Genomic DNA, 22,819 nt, shown 5'->3' with positions numbered 1-22,819 from the left:
CAGGTAACCATGAGAACTGTGGTTCACAAATTTACTGATCTATTAAAGAAACCATTTTTTTGGTGTAAATATAGAATGCTTTTGGTGTTGCTGATTGAATAGGTATGTGTCTGACCTTGCTTGGTGATGCAAGAGGTGATAGATTTAATGACAGACACAGGGACTTCTTGTTGTGAGAGGACTTTTATTCTTCAAACAACATATTCTGCTTTCACACCATCTCTGTTTTGGATAATCATTGAGAAGTCTATTCATTTTTGACAGGATTGGCCTTTCTTGTGGAGTACATGAACAGATCCTGATAAAACCAGAGGGAGCCAAAACCCTTCCAGAACTCAATCCCAAATATTTCTGATGTTTTAAAAGTTCTGTGACCTCCCTTGATTCCATGGCTATGGTCTCGCTTGATTTTGAACCTCACAGACAGGGCACAGAAACAGGAATTAGGATATGTAGGAATTAGTCTCAGCTTTGCCACTAACTTCTGGTATGATTTTAGATGAGACCCTTCACAGCTGTGTGCTGCATTTTCCTCATTAGGGAAATGAGGATGACACCCTCCTGCATTTTATAGCACTTTGAGGTTACTAGGTGCTATTTATTAGCATTGTTGCCTGGTTCTGAGCAGGAAGTGTCTGCCTGATTTTGCCAACTCAGGATTTTCTATATTGTTCAGCTGAGCATCCAGACCTAAACTCTTGGGAGCTTATTCAGATCATTTGGGGCTTTCCCATCACAAACCCTTTCAAGATTTTATACAATTGATTTCAGTCTACCTTCTCTCCAACCTACTGTAGGCAGCAATTACAGATTGAAAACTAGCCAGTAATCTCTCTCCAGGGTGCCCTCTGAGATGAACTCTTTGCATCTCTGCAGACCACAGGGGCCAGATTCTTCACTGGTATTGACTTCAATAGAGCTACACTAATTTACATCACCTGTGCATCTCACCCATAGCTTTTCTTCCTTAAATAATTCTGTACAAGTTTGGCCAGTATTCAGATAGGTCAGCCTGTCTCCTTTTGAAAATCTTAAGATAGCTAAGGAAACAAAGCACATACTCTACACTTGAGTACAAGCATTTATGGCTCTCTCTTGCTTACCCCATCTCTGCAGGGTCCCTGCAGGTGGCCTCATGAGGGGTGGAGATAAGTGATCTGAGCTGACAGCATGGGGTTGAGAATAGCTGGTGCTGTTGTAGGAGGAGGAGGTGTCATGGGGCACAGCTAGAAACTAGAATGGAAAGAAACAGGAAGCAGAGCACCAAACATTCAGTGTTTTCTGTTTCCTTCCTTGTCTACATCCAGCTGTACTAGTTTACTTACTGATACAAGGTGAATTGGTACAAAACAGGTGCAAATAGGATTAAGTGTGTCCATACAGGGTTTTGCACTGATTTATCTAAAGTGGTTTAAATTGTATCAAGGCAGCTTTTTTTTTTTTTGCATGGGCCAGGTCAGAGTAACCTACACCACAAGCCATGGCTGTACGTGTAAATTCTTCTGGGACATGTTACAAAGAGTAGCACAAGCTACTGTAGAAGACAGAGGCTTTCATAAGGGCTGTGTTTAGCAGAAGGGAGAATCAGACCTTCTTTGTACATAGAGCTGGCATTCACTCCAGGACACTGTGAGGATGCCCACAGCTTAGTTCAAGGTGCAGCATTTTGCTTTTTTTAAAGAGAAAAAAAAAAGGGACTTGGACAGTGGGGTTTACAAGATCAATTGGAACAGAAATGCTTCATGGACATCCATATCTTAGTAGATTTGAAAATAATTAGGGGGTGGATGTCAAAAGCACAGACAAGATTTAGTCTCCTGTTGAAAGCTAACAGGAGCTGAGCTAGTTGATTTGATATGCGTCTGAGTATCTTTCCCTTCTCATTATGAGGTCTTACTAGTAACAAGTAAAACAGTTATTTTTGTTATTGCTGCTGTTTTTCTTTTAATCTCTGTATTGCTAATTCATGCCATTCTAATACAAGTGCCATAGTGCTTGATGTTTTCTTGAAGTCCCAGCTCCTGGAGTCCTGTGATTCCAGGAGAATTTCAGCTATCTTTTAAAGAAAAAAAAATAGCGGCAGCTCTTGTGTTTGCAAAGAAAAGCATGATCTGAGTGTACCTCAGAAGCTCAAAATTCAGAAGACAAATGAAAAGAACCCTCATATGTTGTTATGAGTCTTTAAATATCAAGAGTTTAAGCCAATTTCATGAGTATTGGAGCCTTTTTTATTATTGAATGCTTGGGATTGGTAAACAAGGTTCTTTGGGTAAATCTGATGATATCCTTTATGGGACCAACTCAAATAGCTGGAAAATTGGTATTGGTACTACTGTTATCCTGACCTGTGTCAGTTTTGTTGGCCTTCTGTTGCTCTGGTCTCTGTTTGGGATGGAGTCAGTAGGTGGAACCTTCACCCTGTCACACTTGATAATAACGGTAATGATGATGATGATAATACCTGCAATGCTTAACTTGCCTTATTCCGCTTTCCTCATATCAAGCAAAATTTATGAGAACTGAAACTTCAACTTTTTTTTATCTTTTCTTGAACTTGCTCTAGGTATCAAACTGGTTTGGAAATAAGCGAATCCGGTACAAGAAGAACATAGGTAAATTTCAAGAGGAAGCCAATATTTATGCTGCCAAAACGGCTGTCACTGCTACAAATGTGTCAGCCCATGGAAGCCAAGCTAACTCACCCTCAACTCCCAATTCAGCTGGTTAGTTTTTTTTTTTTTCCTTTGGGTTGTTATTGTTCGTTTTTTTGTTCGTTTTTCCCTTTAATCTCTGTGTTTTTCTTCTTTTCATTTTCAAATTTTGATTGGCTCCTTTATGTGTAATTTTTACAAAAAAAACAAACAAAACAAAAACGAATGGAGTTGGGTTTTTTCTGGTCGTGTTTTTCCGTATCTAAAATTGACGTGATCGTGCTGCGTAACTGACAACAACTTGTTGGGGTTTTTGCATGGAAAAAATTGAGTTGCTTGCTCCTCAGAAGAAAAACAATTTTCCACAGACAATTGGTTTATTTGACCAGAGGCCAAAAGCATGAGTGACCCTGATAAATAAGACCCAACACTTGCAGGATGTCTCTGCTCATGCTATTTTTTTGTCTGCTATATGTGAACTTTGATTTTTCCCCCCCCTTTTTTCAGGGTGGTTTACACAGGAATGTCTAGACCCATATGCAAGTATTTGTTCTCTGTGAATTTTGTTTTCCTTTTGTATCAGTACTGGCAGAAGATTCTGTCTTCAAGGAAATCCAGTGGGGTTTCCCTCCCCTCCCCTTTCCCTTTTGTACTGTTTGTTGTATTTTTCATTTTGTTTGCTTCAGGGGACAAATGTGTGTTCAATCAGTGCATCTTATCCAGATTTCAGCTCCTCTGCTAAGGAACAATTATGTGTCTCCTGTTCAGTTTTAGCATCTGTGTGTGCCCAATGCCACCAGATTCAACAGTTATGCCAAACTGTACATTTTTTTTACTAATGGTGCTAATCTCCAAAGCTACGGGAGATTTGGGACCTAATTAAAAGAAAAAAAAAGGTTAATGTGATGGCTGCCATGTGATTTGAATTATATGTGTATATGCCTATTTTGTTTTAAAAGGGAGGAGGGGAGGAAAACGTGGACCTATTTGGTTATGTGTCTTTAAGCTTGGTTTATTATTATGATACCCTTTCTCCAGGGCATGAAGTGTGCGGTTGTCAGGTACACTGCTAAATGAAGGGCACTGATGCAAAAAAGGGAGGCAAGGCTGCCTACAGGGACATTAAATGGGCCATTGGTATTCTGACATTGCTGAAACAATGATTATTCTTATTAGGCAACATTTATACAGTGTTGGGCTATTTGCATGGCTTTTTAAGGAAATCTGAAGAATCCAGTCCTTGCCTAAGTGCAGAGAGTCTATGTTAGACCCAACACATAATGGTGGAAATGTGAAGACGGTGGAGAAACAAGAGACAAACGTTAAAACAAATGAAATAATGTGAGCTAGGTTATATAGTGTGTGAGCCCCGTGATTCGAAGAGAGGGGCATGGGGAATAATATTTCTTTGTTTCTTACTGTTTTCCCAAATGGTCCCTCAGGGGTTTGAAGGTTTGGTGTGTTTCCAATGCAGGCCTTTTCTTAATGCCAGTTTCTCCTTTTAGCTCAAGGGGATGAATTCTATGCTGTGGCTTTAAAGATTTCCCACTTAAAACCTGCTGATGGCCCTCATAAGGGGTCAGTATGTGATGTAACGGTAAGATCTGAAATGGATATCAACACTTCAGCCATAAGTCAGCCTCTGTCTGCTGTGGGATAGGTTTCCAGGATTTACTGCAGGGTTTTCTGCACCTTCCGTTGAAACAACTGCTTCTTGGCCCCTGTGGGAAAGAGGTTATTGACCAGGTGGACCAGACAGCTCCTTCGTTCCTCTGCTCTTTGCCTATCATACACGTAGATTTGTTAATAACATAGGGTAGTGCAGCATGGCTTGATTCCACTCTCTGGCTTGCTATTCGTTGGGGCATTTGGAAACATTTGGTTGAACTCTGGAGCTGGTTGTGCTAGAGTTACTCAGGAGGGATGGCTTCTACAGTGTCTTTCATTTAATTTGAATACTTACTTGTATAGGTTTAGGTGCTCTTTGCAAGCTGTTCTCTTAATAAAAGCAGCTGATCAAGCTATGAACCTTTTGGCATTAACTATTAACCTATTAAAAAGCATTGAGTAAATTCAGCAGAATATATACATGTGCATTAATAAATTATATCTTATATTACTTTTGATACTGAGGTGGGGAATTTCAGAGTCCAGACTCTACACAGACTTGTAACTAAGATATGCAGCTTTCATTTTCCTCTTATTTTGAGGAATTGGTTCCAATTGTGTTTGATCCAAAGCCCACTGAAGCCAAGGGAAAAGGCTCCAAGTGACATTAATAGGCTTTGGATCTGGCCCGTATCCAGCATAATAGACATTTCTCCAACAGCTGCCCCACTTAAATAATGCTACAATTCAAGTCTCTTTCTGTGACTTTCCCTGCAGGCAGTAACATGGCTGTTTAAAAGATAAATTGTCCACAAGCCTGCAGTAAACCACTAAGATAATCCCCTGATAACACTATGCTTTCAAGGAAGGACAGACATCCTTGTTGGTAAAGCATATGATTTGAACTCCTGCCATTGACTCTCCTAGGGTGGCTGTCTACACTCCAAAACTGCCTACCCTTTTCCCATCAATAATGCAGTGGCATTGCTACCAGTAGGGATACAAGTACTGGCATTGGTAGCACTCCACTGACTTTGTCTTTGTCCCATGAAGACCTTCCTTCCACTGGACAAGGTCTCTGTGACCTTTGGGTGAGTCATGTCACCTTCCTAAGCCTCAGTTTCCACATCTCCAAGATAACGATTTATGCTGTTTCACATGGGGAGTAGGACTTACTAGGCTTAATTGATGTGTCTCTTTAAAGCTGTAGGAGATCCTTACATGGAAGATGCTAGGTACCGTTATTCTGGCTGGCCCGTTGTATAGTTTCATGTTCACAAAAGGACACTCCCTGGTGCACAAATTGCATTGTTGTTGGTGGAAGAGCATCATCAGAGACAAATACTTGTGTATTTTCATGACATTTTAAGGCGAATACTAGGTATTTTGGTAATATTTTGATATGCCCTGACAGGATATGGGATTCCTTTTGCCCTGTGTCATAGGTGCCCAGTCTTCCTTTCTCTTCAGTGGAAAAAGAAGGCTTCTGATCCTGTCCCTTTTTTTCAAAAACAAACCTAGATCTTTGGAGTGTGCATGTCCCTTGCTGGTCCCTACTCTCACTCCCCTCCCCAGAACCATGAGCAGTAATATCCAAAATCATGTGATGCCTGACCTGAAGTATATGTAAGTGGTGACACAAGCAGCAAGAGGCAGCCCTTCACCTGACTGATGTTTGTGCTCCTCAGCCCCAGCTAGCCATTGCCAAGAGAGTCCCTTTTAAATCAGATGGTACTGGGCTTTGAATGCTGTATGTCCTCTCTCCTGTGGAGCCTGAGCACAGAACCAAGGTGATTTGACTGACTGAGTTGTTTCTGGTTATAGACACCATCTATTCATTTTTGAGGGCCCATGTTTCAGATGCTCCTCTCCCTGCCTAGCACTTCCTTGTCTCTTCAGCCTAGAGCCTGTTTTGCCAGGTACCTCACCAAATACTTTCTCTTTCTTATAAGAGAAGTGGTCCTCAGTATTTCTTGGCTCATAACCCCCCTTTTAGGTCCCATTTCTAGTCAGGTTACAACTCTGTTTCTTGTGTGAGCCCAGTTATTCTAGTTGAATTTCTTTGTACTTACAGCCCTACCTGGGGCCAAGGCTCCTCACTGAAGAACTGCTGTTTTATCTCATCCGTCTCATGATTGAAAGCTTTAAGAACTATTGTTCTGGGTGAGATTGAATTACAGGCTCTATCTTGCATGCCATGAGCCATCCAGTCCCTTTGATTATTTCCTTCCAGTTTCCACCAGTCCAATCCTAGTTTTTAAACAGAGGCTCATTGCCCTGTTAAGATGCCAGGCCTATGTATGATTGACAAGTTAGATACTTCTTATGCCTAAATCCTGTGGTTTTGAAAAGTACACAAGCTTGTGCAAGTGAACTACCTTCTGTTGATTTTGGGTCCTTTTACTGTCACTGTTTTATGGGGAAGTGAAAGTATTTTTATGTGAAAGTGACATTTAAAGATGGCAGCCCTCCTTAATCACCTCTTAGACACCAGTATGATACTAACCAGTTGATAGGCTTGACTGAGATGTACATAGGCAAAATTGACATTTTATTCATTTGTAATAACAAAAGCAAAATGGCAATGGGCAAGCAGAGGAGAGGGATTGGAGAAAGAGAGGTGAAATAAGGCTGGTGTGGGGAGGAGAAAGAGGCAAATTTCAGAAATATAAGAAAATCAAGATAGGAAGGGAAAAAAATCTAGGGGGGGATGGCAGCTCCAGTCATGCTGCCTGTTGGGAAAGCCCATCCCAGAGTTCCAGGACTGCTGGTGTATTAGAAAAGGCCAAATCACCAGGCTTCACATAAGAAACATCTAAAGTAAAAACTGGGAATGATGACAGCAGAGAAGAAAGAGCCCATCCAAGTTTCTAGTGGGTCACTCTCTGTACTGCCAGACTGGGAGAGGGCTCACTCCCTTTTGTGGGGACGTCACGGAATAGGGAAAGGATGAATGATATTTTACATTGATCATTTTGCAGGTCTACCTGAGTGCTGAAGAACCTCACACCAGCACCCGTTGCTTTCTCATGTTCAGAGTAGCAGAGGTGCAGGTTAAAACTGTCTCAAGTGGCCACTACCTTTGTTCCCTTTCTATTTTAATGTCTTCTTTTTTACACTGCTTATTGAGGGGGGCAGTTATAGTCTACCAACCCCTTTGAATCTGAAATGCTGGCCAGCCTTCTGCACTATATGATTATTGATACTTCACCTGTCTTCTGTTATTCCCACCTTCCTGTGTTGTGTGTTCTATATCCCCTGTTTGTATTACTCGGGAATTCAGTTAGTAACCTCACTGGGGCAGGGACTGGGTCATTCAATTTTAAAGTGCCATGCCCTTCTGGTGCTGTGTAAATGTTGATAGTAGTTTCAGTGACCATGTTAAGTGTGATATGCACAAAGACACAACAAGCATTAGAGCTGATATGTAAATTCAGTGTTGAAGGCCATATCCTCAGCTGATGTGAACTGCTATGCCTCCAGTGAAATTACCCACTGAGGAGCTAGTTCAATTAATTCTCTTATCATTTTAGATGATGGTAGAAATGCTGGAGAAAAACATATCTGTGATGCCAGGTTCTGTTCTCCAAGAAATGTGCTATGCTCTTGGTTCCTTAAATGGGAGTCCTATATGTGTAGCTGTGAGCAAACTTATGGTCATTAGGTTTTGATCTTGGCTATTTTGACTTGCCCATATTCAGTGTGACAGAAGCCTTTTACATTATTCACATCCTGGATATTTTAATGCAAAATACAGGAAAGAAAACTACATGTGATTTTAGCTAAGATGGGTGCAACTGTCACGGACACAATTTTTATGTTTTTATAAAGCCCGTTGAACAAAAGATCCACCAGAAATTTCACTAGAATCGTTCATCACTAGAAAGATATAACAACAGAGGTTTGAAAAGAGCATTGAAGAGTGGTGAAGGTGGGAAATTAGGTGGGAGAGTGAAGAATATGTTCAAAAAAAAAGGTAACATGAGCAGCAATAAACAAGTACACAAGAACTGTTGAATACCAGGGAAAAGATTTTTGAACTGGATGTAATAATCTCAGATATCAAAGATGGAAAAGAACTAGGCGACTAGGGTCTGGGACCAACTTCCAAGAGAAGTGGTGCCGGCCCCTACCCTGCGGGTCTTTAAGAGGAGGTTAGATGAACATCTTGCTGGGGTCGTTTGACTCCAGTACTCTTTCCTGCCATGGCAGGGGGTCAGACTAGATGATCTACTTGGGTCCCTTCCGACCCTAGAAACTATGAAACTATAATTTGATTATAGGTAGTTAATCTCCCTTAGATCCCTGCAGGCTTTTCTCCAATGACATATTAGCATCTTGAACCATTTGGTTTCAAGTGTGCCACATGTCTAAGTTTCCATCCCTTTCCATGGGAGACTGTTCCACCTAAGCCTTGCCATTTTACCAGATATTTATCTCAAATTTAGTATTTTTTTTTACTGTCATCCCATTACAACTAGTTATACTACTTTGGAGCCTCATTGCCCTAAGAATTTGGTACTCGTCAAATACATGCTAACTGTAATCTTGTCCTTCCCTACCTCACATACACCTCATACACCTCATGTTAGTAATAACTCGGGAGCAAGCTCATGAAAATAATGAAAGGAGCTGCAATGGATAAGAAGCTAATGAGGTTGGTGGAATTGGGAGTCCAGTTAAAGGAATCGTGGTGAATAGATCTTGGTTTAATACTAAACCACAGATGTTAAACATCAGCATCAGTTCCAAGCATTCTTCCTGGCATGCTGTGTTATGCCTTCTCTTATTGTAATATTTGTCATGTGAGATTTCTCAGGAGCCCCATTCCAGGATCATAGCTCATCCCATTAGGCTCTATGCAGACATTGGCCAAAGGTGACAGAACCTTCCCCAAAGAGCTTACAAGCTACGTGACAATTGTTACGTTCTATTTCATGAGGACTTCCAGGTCAAGGTGGGACCATTTCAAAGCTTTTGCTGTTAAATGCAGGTCCCTTAGGGTGACAGACTGGATCTGTAAGTGGAGCCTCAACAGACTGGTGCATTTGGATAGTATTTTCTAAACCCAGGCCCCATGTCTCATTCACACTGCAGTCTTTATTTTGATGGCATTCTTGCCTGCCCCCCCTTTGCTACGCCAGTACATTAGCCCCTTCTCAGCTGCTTCTCAGAGACCCTGGGCCCTCATAATTTTCACACATGCCTTGTACCTAGGTGGCAGAATGCTGAAACAGCACTGCAGATGGTGTAAAAGGCAATTACTGCTTTGATACAAATGCATCTGTACATGCAGTCCATTGGTATGCGCATATTTATCTTTGCATCTACATTGGCAGTAAGACATATTTACCATTTATATATGCACATATATTGTAAAAATACTCTGTGCCAATAGCAGTGTATATCTTGTAAATGGCATAGCTCATGCCTCTCATGATTTCTAAGACACCGGTGCTATTCAGAATTAGAGTTTGCTGCTGTTTATTTTATTCTTTCCCCCCACCCCCTTCCCTCACATACACACACACATTTTACAATCTGGCTTGTTAACTTTCAATAAAATATCAGTTAAGTTTGCCATTTTTATTTATTATTTTTAAAGGGCAGGTGTGGACAAAGAAGTTGCTATATTGGAGAGGGAACACGCAGGAAAAAAAACAACTCCTTGTTGCTTGGGACAGCTTGTTGTCCGGTAGCGCAGAGAATCCTGGATTCTCTTTCCAGCTCTGCCACTGACTTGTGCTACATTTGTGAGAGGCACTCTGCCTCTCCATTCCAGTAAAGGAGAAGAGCAGTATTCCCCTTGCTTCTTGTGAGGCTTAATTAAAATTTCATGTTCTTAGGGGAAGGGTGCTAGAGGAGATCAAAGTTATAGCCTGTAAGATACTACTTTTGGCTCATAGAAAAGTAGGGCTAGAAGGAACCTCAAGAGCTTTTCTAACCAACCCCCTGCTCATGCAGGATAAAATTGATCCAACTGTTTCTGCCTGGTTTCAAACCAAGGCCTTTGTGTATGAGAGGCAAACATGATTAACTACTATACTACAGAAACACTTTAATAAATAACCATAGGCACTGAGGGATGATAGGAGGCCTTTGCTGGTTGAGCAAGAGCTACAGGAGTTGCAGGTGTCTACCGAGCAGCTTTTACCAGTTTTAACAGAAGAGTGGAGTATTCTCTGCAACATATTGGGTAGCATTTATCAAGAACACGATCCACCATAGCCTTTAGAATCGTAGAAAATTAGGGTTGAGAGGGACCTCAGGAGGTCATCTAGTTCAACCCCTTGCTCAAAGCAAGACCAACCAGTTATATCATCCAGCCAAGGCTATGTCTAACTGGGGTGTTGTATTCTTTCTAACATAGTTAGGGTCTGATCCCAGTCCCACTGCAGTCAGAGGGATTCATTCTATTCTGGGTCAGACCTGATGATATGTTTAGGTCCCTTCCAACCCTAAGTACTATGATATTTTGTTGACTGCAGCAGACTATGGATCAAGCTCTTACCGGTCAGTGATCTTCTCAGCTCCTCTTCATTTTCGAGAGGTTCCACAGTCTTGCACAGTCAGCTCCTCTGAAGAGATCCTTAGAGCATACATAAGAACATTTACTAGATCAGCCCATAGGTCCATCTTGCCCAGTATCCTGTGTCACACAGGGGCAGAGCGTGGATGCTGAAAGGGAGAATGAACTGGGTATGACCAGGGTTTTTTTCCACTGTTCCTCTTTCACTTAAGAGTCTCCAGCATTTTAGGTCTAGGAATTTAGCAAGGTTAGTAAGTGGGCAAGCCAATTACTTGACAGCACAGACCCCATGTTCACTTCCTGCCCCATCCCAAAAGTTGCTTTGATCAGATGAGGCTTCTTTGTTTTTCTCAGGCCAGGGATTTGATCAGGAGTATTCACTCTGTCTCCATGGTGGGACGAGAGATACAGATTATCAGTTGTTTTTCAGAGCTTGCACACAAACCATTACTGGGCAATTCCACAAAGACGATGGTTGCCAATCTTTGGGTTTGATGTGGGGGAAAATTCGAGCTGTTTGGGGGTTTAACCATACAGTGGAGCTGACCTGGGCCCCTGAAGTCTCTCCGTGTCCAGGCTAATGTCATGTTGATAACCAAACTTTGCACGTCGAGCTTTCTCACACTTAATTCGCTGAGCTGCACGATAGTTTCAAAATAATCCCTTAAAATCTTCCCCCACCCCTGCATTCCAGTTGTATGCTCTTTTTCTTTCTCCCCTTCAGTGGGCAGGGGAGGTGCTCAATTACCTCACAGCTGGAAGCAGAAAACCTTCTTGTTTCTCCAAAGACATTTTTTTTTTCCGTCCCACCTAGTTGCCTCCATTATTGTAATTTCTTTTTGTAATGTGGCGACTGGTGCATGCGGTGGGATTCCTGATCTGTAATTTGCTTGCAGAGCTCACTGTGGATAGGCAGCTGGCATGGAAAGGGACAGGGGAACCTTACATTCTCTCATGGTCCATCATGTTACTTATTTTGCCTAACCTATAACCTGCCATCATGGAAGTGTGGGACTTCGATTGAAGTCTACAGAGGTAACTTCACAGCCTGACCTTGTAGCTTATGGAGTGCTGCTACCACCACATTGTGAAATAGAACAGCAGTTATTTGATTGTGGAGGTTAGCAACACACCCTTTTCTCTGATGTCCTCAAGAGCATGTTCCACTCTCAACCCACTGGAGAGACCTCCTGTTAAATTAGTGGGAGCTCTGTCCTTGGGGTGAGTAAAGACTCTGGGTGTGTCTTTCCTGCAGACTGCAGTATAATGTAGAGATACATGACTTGGGTAGTGGGGGCAGTCTAGCAACAGCATCGCAGACCTCAGTGTGGGTTAATTTACCCTGCTGAGAAGACCTCTGTTTTTAGTACCTGGGATAGCTTGTTAAAAACTAGTTTGGGTATCTCTACTCTACACAGCAGTCTGTAGCAGCAACGTACCCAATGACACAGATTTTCAGGCTGCCTAAAGGACTTGAATGCCTTAAGATGAATGAGAATGGCACTATTGATCCTCTAGGCTGGGTTTTGGATATCTGAGCCAGTGTGTGTGGTGGGGGGAAAAAATCTACTCCAAAGCGGGGAGCCATTGAAGGACATACCTTACGTTGCGATGTAATAATTTGTGGCTTTGTATAACCTCAAGAGGGCACCCTTTTTTTGCTTGCTCTGTTCTTCATACTACTAACCTGACTGTGTGTTTTGTTTTGTTTTGTGGTTGCTTTGCATGTCGTTCCTTCCTCTTGGCTGACAGTCACGGGGTGGATTCTTTTCCTTTCTATGATTCAGGTGCCTCACTCTTTCCTTTCCAGGTTCTTCCAGTTCTTTTAACATGTCAAACTCTGGAGATTTGTTCATGAGCGTGCAGTCACTCAATGGGGATTCTTACCAAGGGGCCCAGGTTGGAGCCAACGTGCAGTCACAGGTAGGGACTCATCCGATGTACGGCCAGTGAATGCATTAGTGTTGGAAGAGCCCTTGATTGTATTGGCATTCCCCACTTCCGTCCAAAAAGTGAAATCTTAACGGTGCAAATGAACGAATCAAATAAACCAACACTGAAAAAAAAATCCAAAACCCCCTCCCCCCAACCAAACCAACAACCATTGTCTTCGGGAATCTTGCCCACACTTTGTGAATGCATTTGGCTCTGGCTTGATAGTCACATTAGGAGAAAAGGAAGTTTCAAAGAACAAGCATGTGCTAAGACAAAAATAGCTGAGGTTTAGCTTGTTTGCTTTATTTTTCAAGGTAAGGACCAGATGTTCTGACTGGTGTCTCATTTCCAAGGCTTCTACTCGTTTGTTCGATGCTGAAACTAGGCGTCTACTGAAAGGAAAGAAATGCTGAAATGTACAAATGCATTTTTAATTAAATACAAAACACCCAGGCCTAGGCAGCCACCAAAACCTCTTAGAGTCCAGCAAGACACAGAAGGAACTTCGGGCATCATTTCTGAAGTGCTGATCCATGCTTTGGACAAAAGAGGGCCCAGCCTGTTAACAGTCTTAGATGCACGTAATGTCTTCTATAAGCTTCTTGCTTCCCATCCACGCCCAACCATTTCATGGGTCCATTTGGCATTTAGCGTTTACAGAAGTTAGGAGATGACTCCCATTCAACTACTTTCATGTTGGCAAAGAGTTTTTTAAGCCAGAGTCGCTCCTTTTGCAACCCTGGATGCAGAGAAGAGTGTCATAGATGGGGATCAGACAGCTTATCTCTTTAATTTTTGGGTTTTTAAACCTTTATTATAAAAATACAAAAAACAATTGGTGAAAGTGCAAAGGTATGTGGTCCTCCCATGGTCTGGGCATGAAACATTTTTCAGTGACCAAAAACTCCATATTGCCAGAGATTGAAAGCCCCTCTCCTTATCACTGGTGCAGCCAGTAGCTTGGGGGTTGGTGTATGGGGACAGAACAGCAGGGGAGAGATGCTTGCCCTTTTGCTATGGTAGGTATGCACACTCTCCATGCCCTCCAGAAATAATTAAGGAAACTGCCGACCCTACACATTGAGTCAGGCAACCCTCTTCAGTTGATGTGCGCCTCCTGGTCCCTGGGTAGGAGGAAGATGGTGGGGCAGGAGAAGGGAAAGGGAAATAAAGTCTACTCCCTGAGTTAGCTGCAGCATGTAACTCCAGCAAGTCTTATTGCCCCTGTTGCATTTTCTTTCCTCCCCGAATGTCTTTGTTGCAGTGCTCAGAGCTGACAGTTGGGTGTGACAATACCAGTGGGGTGGGGTTGTGGGTTGGAAAGGGAAGTGAGGGTGTCCTCCATCTTCTGTCCCCCTTGCCACTCTGAAAATGATAGTGCTATATTTTTTCTTTAAATACACGTCAAATGTGAATCAAAGCAGCTTTGCCTTATAATTTCTCTCTCTCTAATTTTTTCTCTTTGTTGTTGTTGGTCTGTTTAGGTGGATACCCTTCGCCATGTTATCAGCCAGACAGGAGGATACAGTGACGGGCTCGCAGCAAGTCAGATGTATAGTCCGCAGGGCATCAGTGTAAGAAAAATAGGCTTGTTTTTTTTTCCCCTCTCCTTTCATTTTTGTTCTCTCACTACCAATTATTTCAAAGCCAAAGGGCTTAGAATGCCACTTACTAGGACTTGTCTTGGCTTTACGGTCACCTAGTTTATTGCTTCTGTATCGGTCACGCCAACGGCAGAGTTCTGCCCACAAAAAGTGGCGATTGGGCAGGCTTCATGCAGGCAGCTGGCGTCTAGGCCTGTCAGACGCAATCAGTGTTTGCATGGCACCTGCGGCCACATGCGTTCAGCTGAGAGGAGCTGCTAAACAGGTGACACCTAGTAGAACAGTGGTAGGAAATGTCATCGCAAGCCTGAGCCTTGAAATCTCCACAAGGAGCCCAATGGCTGGAGCCCATCACAGACCAAGCCATTGTCTAAAAATAACCTTTCCCCAGCCACTGTCTTGAGCCAAAAAATGATGATGATGATGATAAAAAAAAAAAGGGGAGGAGGGGGGAGTTTAAAAACATCTTCTACTTGTTCTTGGGTGCGCTGGCGGCTCCTGACTAGCATGAAAATTCATAGCGACAAGCTGTGTCGTACAGAGTGAAATCGATCAGACAGACACAAGGAGAACCGAGTGTAGATTCGGGACAGCAATCCAACTTCATTTCTCAGATCAATCGTCCGCCATCTCAGTGGCGGTGACAGCAAGCTGGGACAAGAGGGCAGCCTGAAAAAGGAGGCTGTTCTTGTGGAGTGTGGTTTTTTTCTGGCCCCTTTAGAGGTCACAGAGAGACTGAGGTGGAGGGGGGACATTTGAACAAGGGAAATTTGTCTGCAGTGTGTTTTATTTTCTGTGTATGTGACTTATGCTTGTTGTGGGGGAAGGAGAGAAAGTGAGCAAGCAAGAACGTTCAGAGAAGCCTTTTGGAGGCAGGGGCAAGGGAGACCTGTTTCTCTGGATAACCTTCAGGAATCTATGCCTTGACCACCAAGGGATCCTTTCTAAGTGAACCACTTCCAGTAGGGGATGTCATCGGCCCCGGCAGGCATTCTCCAGGAGTTTGTGTCATTTCAGAACAAAGGCACTGAGAACGAGATGTGATACGAGTGGAAGCATTAAAACAGCTTCTCCAGTCTCTCTCTCCTTTTGGTTAAGGGAGAGTGTTGGGCTTTAAAAGCCCAACGTCAAGGGTACCCAGGTGGGATACAGTGTCATGCCGTTACCATCTGTCTGCATCCAGATTGGTACATTGGGCTCAACAGTCCATTTTTAGTCCTTTTGCATTTCTTCTGGGAAGTCAAATTAGAGATTTCCCAGTAGGCAGGAAACAATTGCGTGTGATCCTCACTTCGCTAGGATGGGTAAAGGCCCTACCAGAGCACAGCAAGAGAGAGAGAGAGCACCCACGGCGCATAGAAAGGAAAATGGTAGAACCCTTGCCTATTCAATTCGATGCTTTCTTTCTCGCAGTTCAGCCATGCTGAGAAAATGGACATTAGGAGCTTACCAGTGAGGCCTGACGTCACTGGGCAGGGCCAACGAGGATTTGTGAAGTAATGTAACTGAACATGTGCAGATAATTATGTCTGATTACATAAGCCCTTGCAAGAACTGTGGTTGAAAATGCCACATGAAAGAGCCCATCGTTTCACATTAATTTCTATGTTAGCTGAATTTATTCCCTTTCTGGCTTTTTAATACCGAAGAGTAAATGAATCAGAGGCTGATCATGATAAGATATGATACTTTTGTATAAATTAAAATCCCCCCCAGGAGAGGTTGAGCTTATTACTGTCAGAGATATATTTGAAAATAACTGTCTTCTGTGTTAAGCCAAAATATAAGGGGAATTTTCTTCAAAGGGCTGGGGGAGGGGAAGGAAGCAACACAAGGAGGGGAGTTTCTAGTCAACACCCAACTTCAGTCCAAAAGGCTGGGTAGAGCAGTGCAGCATGGCTCAGGCCTGATACTTCAGGCCAGCAACAGCAAGGGAAGCGATCCAGATTGACTTGGAGCATATCTGCAACTTGGAAGCTGCGATCCTGCTGCACATTTCCATTTTCAGTTTATGAACATAAGGGCCTTGCTGGCTATCTGTTGGGAGGGGAAAACATGTTGACAAACCACAAGGATTGGGCAAAGGAGTGGTGTTCTTTGGGCAGAGGGCAGGTGGCTGGCACTTAAGAAGAATGTATTAAAATAGTGGTGCTCAACCTCCAGCCTGTGGGCTAGATCCAGCGCTTCGAGCCATCTCATCTGGCTTGTGGGTCTGCCCACAGGTCCAGAAATTTGGCAGCAGCGGATCAATGGTAGTGTTAATTGCCATTCCTCTGCTGCCAAATTTCTGGATGTTTGGGGAGCTCTACGGACCAATGAGCTTGCCCTGCACACTAGATCATTTTGGCACACGGTTGGGCTAGCAAAGGATTGGGGGCGGGGTTGTTCCACAGCTGGATCCAGGTGCACAGGACTGGACAGTGTGCAGCTGAATCTTACCCATGAACCAACCCCATACTCAGACCTTATGCTGGATCCAACCCAGGTCTGCGCCACTCACCTGGCCCATGGGGCCAGAAGGTTGAGCACCACTGCATTAAAAAATGGTTACATATTGTTGTCCAGCATTACATATATTGCCCTGTCGGAGTTTCCCTAGTTGGAGTGACACGCAGCACTGCCCTTTGCTTGTTTGTCAGATGCATCTGGAGGTGTCTCAGGTGGGGGTAGAGGCGGAGACCAGGTTTGGAAGGGGTCTCTTCCCACTTCTGCCCACCCCCATGAATAATTAGTCTCATGGACAGTCCTGACATGATGATACTGTACACGTCACTAATCCCTATGCAATTTCTATCACTCCTTTCAGCCCATCAAGTCTAATAGTGTTTAAGAAACTGTGTTTGTATATAAGGCAAGACACCCACCCTTTGAAACACAGGGGCTACTTGATAGCTGCTTGATAGCAGTGACCTTAAGACAGGAAGTGAAGAAGAACCTCCTGTCCATCTGAAAACTAAAGCAGGGCAGGAGGGCATGAATGAAAGTTGCTAGTAATACATACACCTGTGCTTTACTGATTGCATCTTAAACTGTCCTTTATAAGCCTTCCAAGGCTGGTGAAATCAGACCCGAATGAGAACTGTGTTGCTGAAGTTCTTGCTTAGTGTGGGTTGTTAAGTCTAAGTTGATCTGCAGAGATTTTTGAGGGCTGGAAAATACAAGGTATATTATGTTATCCAGCTATATCATAGTATAATGTGATGACAGTTGCAGTAAGAAAAGCTGCTCCACCGTGGTCTTTCTACCTCTGTTAGTGCATTGATTTTGCATCTCCTTAGGAACACAGAATCCTGAAATGCCGTTGTAATCAAGATAATCAGTTCCAGGAGGCCCCTTCTTTACTCCAGAGATCTGTTTTTGTGGTTGCAGCTGTTATGTTTGGTAACAGAGCCCATGTTGTTATTCCTGTTAGCTCTGCAGAGCTCAAATAGCTGGATTCTTATCTCCCAGTACATCATTATCGAAATCGTCAGCTATATCCCAACTGTAAAATCTTTATTACTAGCAATGATGTCTGATGCAGAAAGAAAACAGCTGGATTTTCATATCCCAGGTGGCACTAGCATCACCAATCACTAGCATGAAGTTGCTTTTTGACTCATAAAATGAATGGGTGTCATCAAGAAAGGGCTGTGGGGCAGGGAAGAGAGAAACTTCTCATGGACTTGAACCTGGAAGGACAAGTGCCTAGTGATCTGAACTGTGGTTGTAGTTGTCCTCAGAGAGCAGGGTACAACAGTATAGCAAATAACCTAATGAAAGGGTAGGCCTGAGTCACAGAATTGGGACATAAGCATATGCAGGATTCAGTTGTGTTAGTAGCTGGGCTTTTAGGGTTGCTTAGAGAGAATGGGGGCGCTGGTGTGAAGCACAGGAAGTTTGTGAGCAGTCTGAGTCACACAACAGGTAAGAAAACAAGCCTTGGACAGTCAAGCAAAATGTCTGCTGCCACTACAGCTTACCTGCTACCTTGAGCTGAAGAACTGTGTCCAGAACTAAGTGGAGTGTTTGCAGCCCTGCTATGACAGGGAGGAAAAGATCAGTTAATGAACCTTGTGAGGACTGTATTATGAAGTGGCCATGACCCATAGACTAGCCTGCAGGTTGAAAATAGCAGCAGAGAGGCAACTGCATAGTCCACAAAGACTCCATTCTGGTTTTGCTCCTAGAGATGGGACCTACCATGTCAAGTTTAGAGCTGCTGGGTGCTGTGCTTTGCCATGTTGAGGATGAGCAAAGAACTTCAAAAACCAGGTGTTCTTCCCTAATCATGATATTGTTTCAACCCAGCAGTTTCTTCTGACATTTGGCCCTGCTCCAACACCCCAGAACACACCAACTTGTTTCTGCTAGGGAAATACTGTGGAGTTACAATAATGGTGGAATTGGAGACAAAGGCTCAGGACTGGAACTCTGAGCTCTTGGATTTTATCAGTAACTTTGCCGTTAACGTGGTGCTTTGTGTTATTTCAAAATATGAAGGGATATTGAGCAGCCTCTTTTTCAGTGAAACACATTTGTGTGAAATGGGTAGGGCCAGCTGAAAAGTTCTTGATGAAACTTCTTTCTGCTGAAAAATTTAATCAAAACCAAAAATGTTTTGCAGAAACATTGAATTAATTGGAGATTGCTTTAGGAAGATTTTTCAGATGGAGTTTCTAATAAAGATGAGAGGACATGCCTGTGTCTGTGCTTGTGAAAATGAGAAAGAGAAGAGACACCCCATTATCCTGCTGGTTAAATTACTCACTCACCTGGGACATGGGAATCCCTGTGCTAAATTGGACAAAGCAAGTATTCAGACCTGTGTCCACCTGTGTGTCAGATCAGAGCCCTTCCTACCAACTACGAATTCAAAAAGCAACATTTTCAGCACTTTAAGGCTAGTCTTGTAAATGTGGACCTGAGCTTTGCCTTGCCTTGTCTTCCTCATTTGTTAAAATGGAGACTACTACTACTTCAACGGAAGCGACAGGTTAGGCCTGGTTCATTTGTCTTTGTATGTGCTGTAGAGGCATTTGCATGTTTGGCTGAATAATAGTGCCAGTAGTCTGTGCTGTTGCATTTTCAGTGAAGTACTCCTTGGCGGTGAGCAATGAAAGTATGTGGTTCCCCCCTTGTGAGTGTAACAAGATGCTTTTCCCAGGGAGTGGCTACTCAGCCCCAGCTCAGTCCACCCTTCTGGGGATCTCTCCCCTTTCTCACCCACCATGACTTGATATTATGTTTTATATCTGAGGGAGGCTGCCTCTGGGCTTCCAAAGCTAGGTCTCAGCCCCTGGTTCAGGAACTAACTAGATGTCTTGGGGTGCCTGTATATGCTTGTTGGGCTCAGCCTTTTTGACCTCAGCCCCTTTTTCAATTGGCTGGGTCCTGTAGCTGAGGCCCACTGCAGTGGACCAGGCTTCTGGGTCCCAGCCTTGTCCTGGTCCTCCTTGAGCCTTCTCTGCCCTGCTCTGGGCTCCAAGCTTGCTGGCACCCGCGCTCTGCCCTGTTCTGGGCTTGGTACTTCCTCAGAATGCCTTGAGCTTGCCCCCAGAGGGGCTCAAGGCAAGTACGTGCCCCTAGGGCACTAATGGGACCTCCAAACACCTCCCCTTGCAGTCCCAACCCAAACCACTGGTCTGAACTAGAGCCAGAAGAGAAGTCCCCATGTTATAATGCAAACTGTCTTCTGGGTAATCTAACAACAAGAAATGGACAATCAGTACGCATTCACTTGAAACAGGAAAATCTTCCACCCCCACCGGGGGGTGGGGGGGGTAAGCAGAAACCCAGGGCAGCCCTCCCTGGGTGCCAACATAACCCGTGCTCTGGGTTATATCCCCCCATAGGCTTGCACAGCCTGGCTTGTAGCTCCCAGGCAGCGCAGCAGTCTGACCAGCCCTCCTTGGCAGCTTCCTGGTTGAGGAGCTTCTCCCAGCTGCAGCTTGCAGGGCCTGTATTTATATGGTTCCTTTGTCCCACCCCCTGCTGCTGTCCTGTTTCCCAAAGCACTCGCAGGTGATTCCTGATTTGGCTTGTTACAGGCAGCCTCAGGGTGGCTTCTTGCTGCTGGGACTGCAGGATTTCTGTGTTAGCCCCTGGCTCCTGCTATTGCCATCGCTGCTGGCTCTGGGAGGGTGAGTGCTTGCTCAGGTCTTTTCCTCCCTTAGCCTGGGCTTGCTTGGCTGGCAGACCCTTGCAGGTTTGCTCCCCTTCTCAGTAATGGCATAGGGGTCCTGTTGCAGTGAGGAACCAGTTGTCCTGATGATGACCTCCCTTGTTAGTAGGGCAGATGTGTGTCTCAGCATGGCCATGAGGACGTTGGAATGCTAAGTGAGATGTTAGCCCAGTCATTTGGTTGGTGGTTATTCAGGGCTGGAGCCTGTCTGTCCATACTCTGTGAATGCAGGAGGAAGAGTGCAAGGAGCTCTTCCCAATGAAGGCTCTCTGGAAGCTTTCATCATCAAACTCTGGAATGTAAGGGCTGCTTTCTTCTTATGCCCTAGGATGCCAAACATGTTTTGAAGCTGGGCTGCTGTGCCATGAGAAGCAGGCTGTAACTTCCATAGGGATGGTACAGTAGAGCCACTCCTACACACTGGGGTAATTGTGGGTAGATATGACCAGTTGGTTGACATCCTGCCACCAGAACCTCCAGGTGAGCTAGTGTGGCTCAGAACCTCCATCCCCACGAGTCTGCCAGCTCAGGCCTCAAAGGTCCCTCTGTTCTTCTAGGAGCATAGAGTGTTATGTCTGGGGTCATGGCCAAATGCCAGCCTGGATAATTAGAATCTGTTTCCCCAAACTCCCAGTTACAGCTTCTGCAGAAGACATTATCTTGCCTTCCATTTGGCAACTGCTTGTTGGTGTTTTTTGGATATCATTTTAAAAAATCCCATGCTCTGCCCCAGACGGAGGCATATTTACACTCTCTCTCTCTCTCTCTCTCTCTCTCTCTCTCTCTTTAAGGCTGGGATATTCAAAGGAGTCTAAAGAATTTAGAAGTCCATATCACAATGAATCCCACAGCCTCTTTTGTAAATCCCAGCCCCAAATGCTACTTTTCCTGCAATGAATTGAATCGTTTTTTTTGAAGGACTGAAATATTATTCAGTGGAGTGCACCTGTTATGATGGAAAAATCCATGCAGGACACGGCTACATCGGTGTAATAAATATATAATATTATGGAAGCCCCATAGCACATTCGTGGTTAAGTTGAGCTGACATTTACATTTAAGCCAAGACTGGCTGGATTTGGATAATGTATTGCATCTTCCCCACAGTGTTTCAGTTCAAAATGAGATCTCTGCAAATACACAAATCAATCTGTTAATTAGCTAATGAGCTATAAGCATCTTAAAGCAATCCCTTTTGAAATTTCTTTTATGAATCTAACCTTTTTTTTCCAGAACCCTCTAGCAAAGAAAATTGGACAGACTTATGTATAGATTATTCAAAAATCTAATGTACAGCCAATTTTTAAAGTTCATTAATGTGCAGATTTTTTATTTATAAACACCATTATTCATAGACTTTTCTATTTACATGGCAGTGTTTGTCATATAGTGTCTTTGGTCAATATTGTGGTGTATAATTGATTTTGCATCAGCTGCTTTCAACAGGGAATGGGTTGTGCAATGCATTTTTGCAGGCTGAGGCACCTATGGGAAGCTGACAGAGAGCATCCTTCATCAAAGGATGCATGCTTTGCAAAACAAGCACCCTTCTCTGTACAGCTCAGCGAGTTATATGATTCAGTGGCTGAGCTGTGAGCAAATATTTGCTCCTGAAGCACGTTTCCTGGACCTTAGGAGTTGCTCTTCTGTTGACTTGCTCAGTCTACAGAAGAACTTTCCTACTTTCTATATCCTAAAGTTTGCAGGAGGGAGCTACTGTCATTTACCCTATTAGCTATTACTGGCATGATCCTCTTCATGATCCTAAAGGTCTGCTTGTACACTGCACTTTTCCATCTCATCTTTCCAGTCAAATACTCACCGACACATGTATCCATTTCTGCCATCCCATCCAATTTTCTGTATGTAAAGGATAAGCCTGTTAACTTCTACGGAGGGATTTTCAACACTGATTTTAATGGCAGCCAAGTTAAGCCAATTCTTAATGTTTCTGAACATCCTACCTGGGTATTTATAGCACTTGTAGTATTCAAGAAAAAAGCTTTTGGGGGAGAGTTTGTGGATGTGGGCCACTGACCAGCTTGCAAGATGGCAATGGAGGAGCATGTGAGGAGTGGAGCAGGCCAGAGGCAGAAAGGCGTTGGGAATGTCAGAGTCAGCAAAAATATCTAATCTACTCCTTTAAAAACCTCTACGCTCCCTGTGGAGAAAGCTGAGATTTGATGCTCGTGTTTCTACAGCTGTTTCTCCAGTGTTTCCAGGCAGTCATGCAAAACTTGCAACCAAGGAGATAGGATTATTTGCGAGGTTCTAAAATGCAATGCTGGCTCCTCTTCCCCCCAACACCCACCCCTCCTTTGTCTCCAAT

General features: G+C 43.7%; 1 protein-coding gene across 3 annotated transcripts in view; it reads left to right on the top strand.

Annotated features, from left to right (window-relative positions):
* PBX1 (PBX homeobox 1) overlaps positions 1 to 22,819 on the top strand; it is a 257,561-nt gene that overhangs the window by 219,154 nt on the left and 15,588 nt on the right. The window contains exons 6-8 of one of the 3 annotated variants that reach the window (XM_090047116.1): positions 2,564 to 2,612; positions 12,599 to 12,711; positions 14,208 to 14,297. In XM_090047116.1, coding sequence (XP_089903242.1) covers positions 2,564 to 2,612; positions 12,599 to 12,711; positions 14,208 to 14,297 — 252 coding nt within the window. Of the gene's footprint in view, positions 1 to 2,563; positions 2,724 to 12,598; positions 12,712 to 14,207; positions 14,298 to 22,819 lie in introns of all 3 variants that reach the window. The other 2 variants (XM_090047115.1, XM_090047117.1) reach the window with 2 other exon arrangements.

Source organism: Crocodylus siamensis, chromosome 5 (assembly GCF_052110815.1).
Source record: "Crocodylus siamensis isolate JL-2025a chromosome 5, ASM5211081v1, whole genome shotgun sequence".
Lineage (NCBI taxonomy): Eukaryota > Metazoa > Chordata > Crocodylia > Crocodylidae > Crocodylus > Crocodylus siamensis.
Note: the sequence above shows the minus strand (reverse complement) of the source record. Positions and strands in the feature narration are given on the sequence as shown.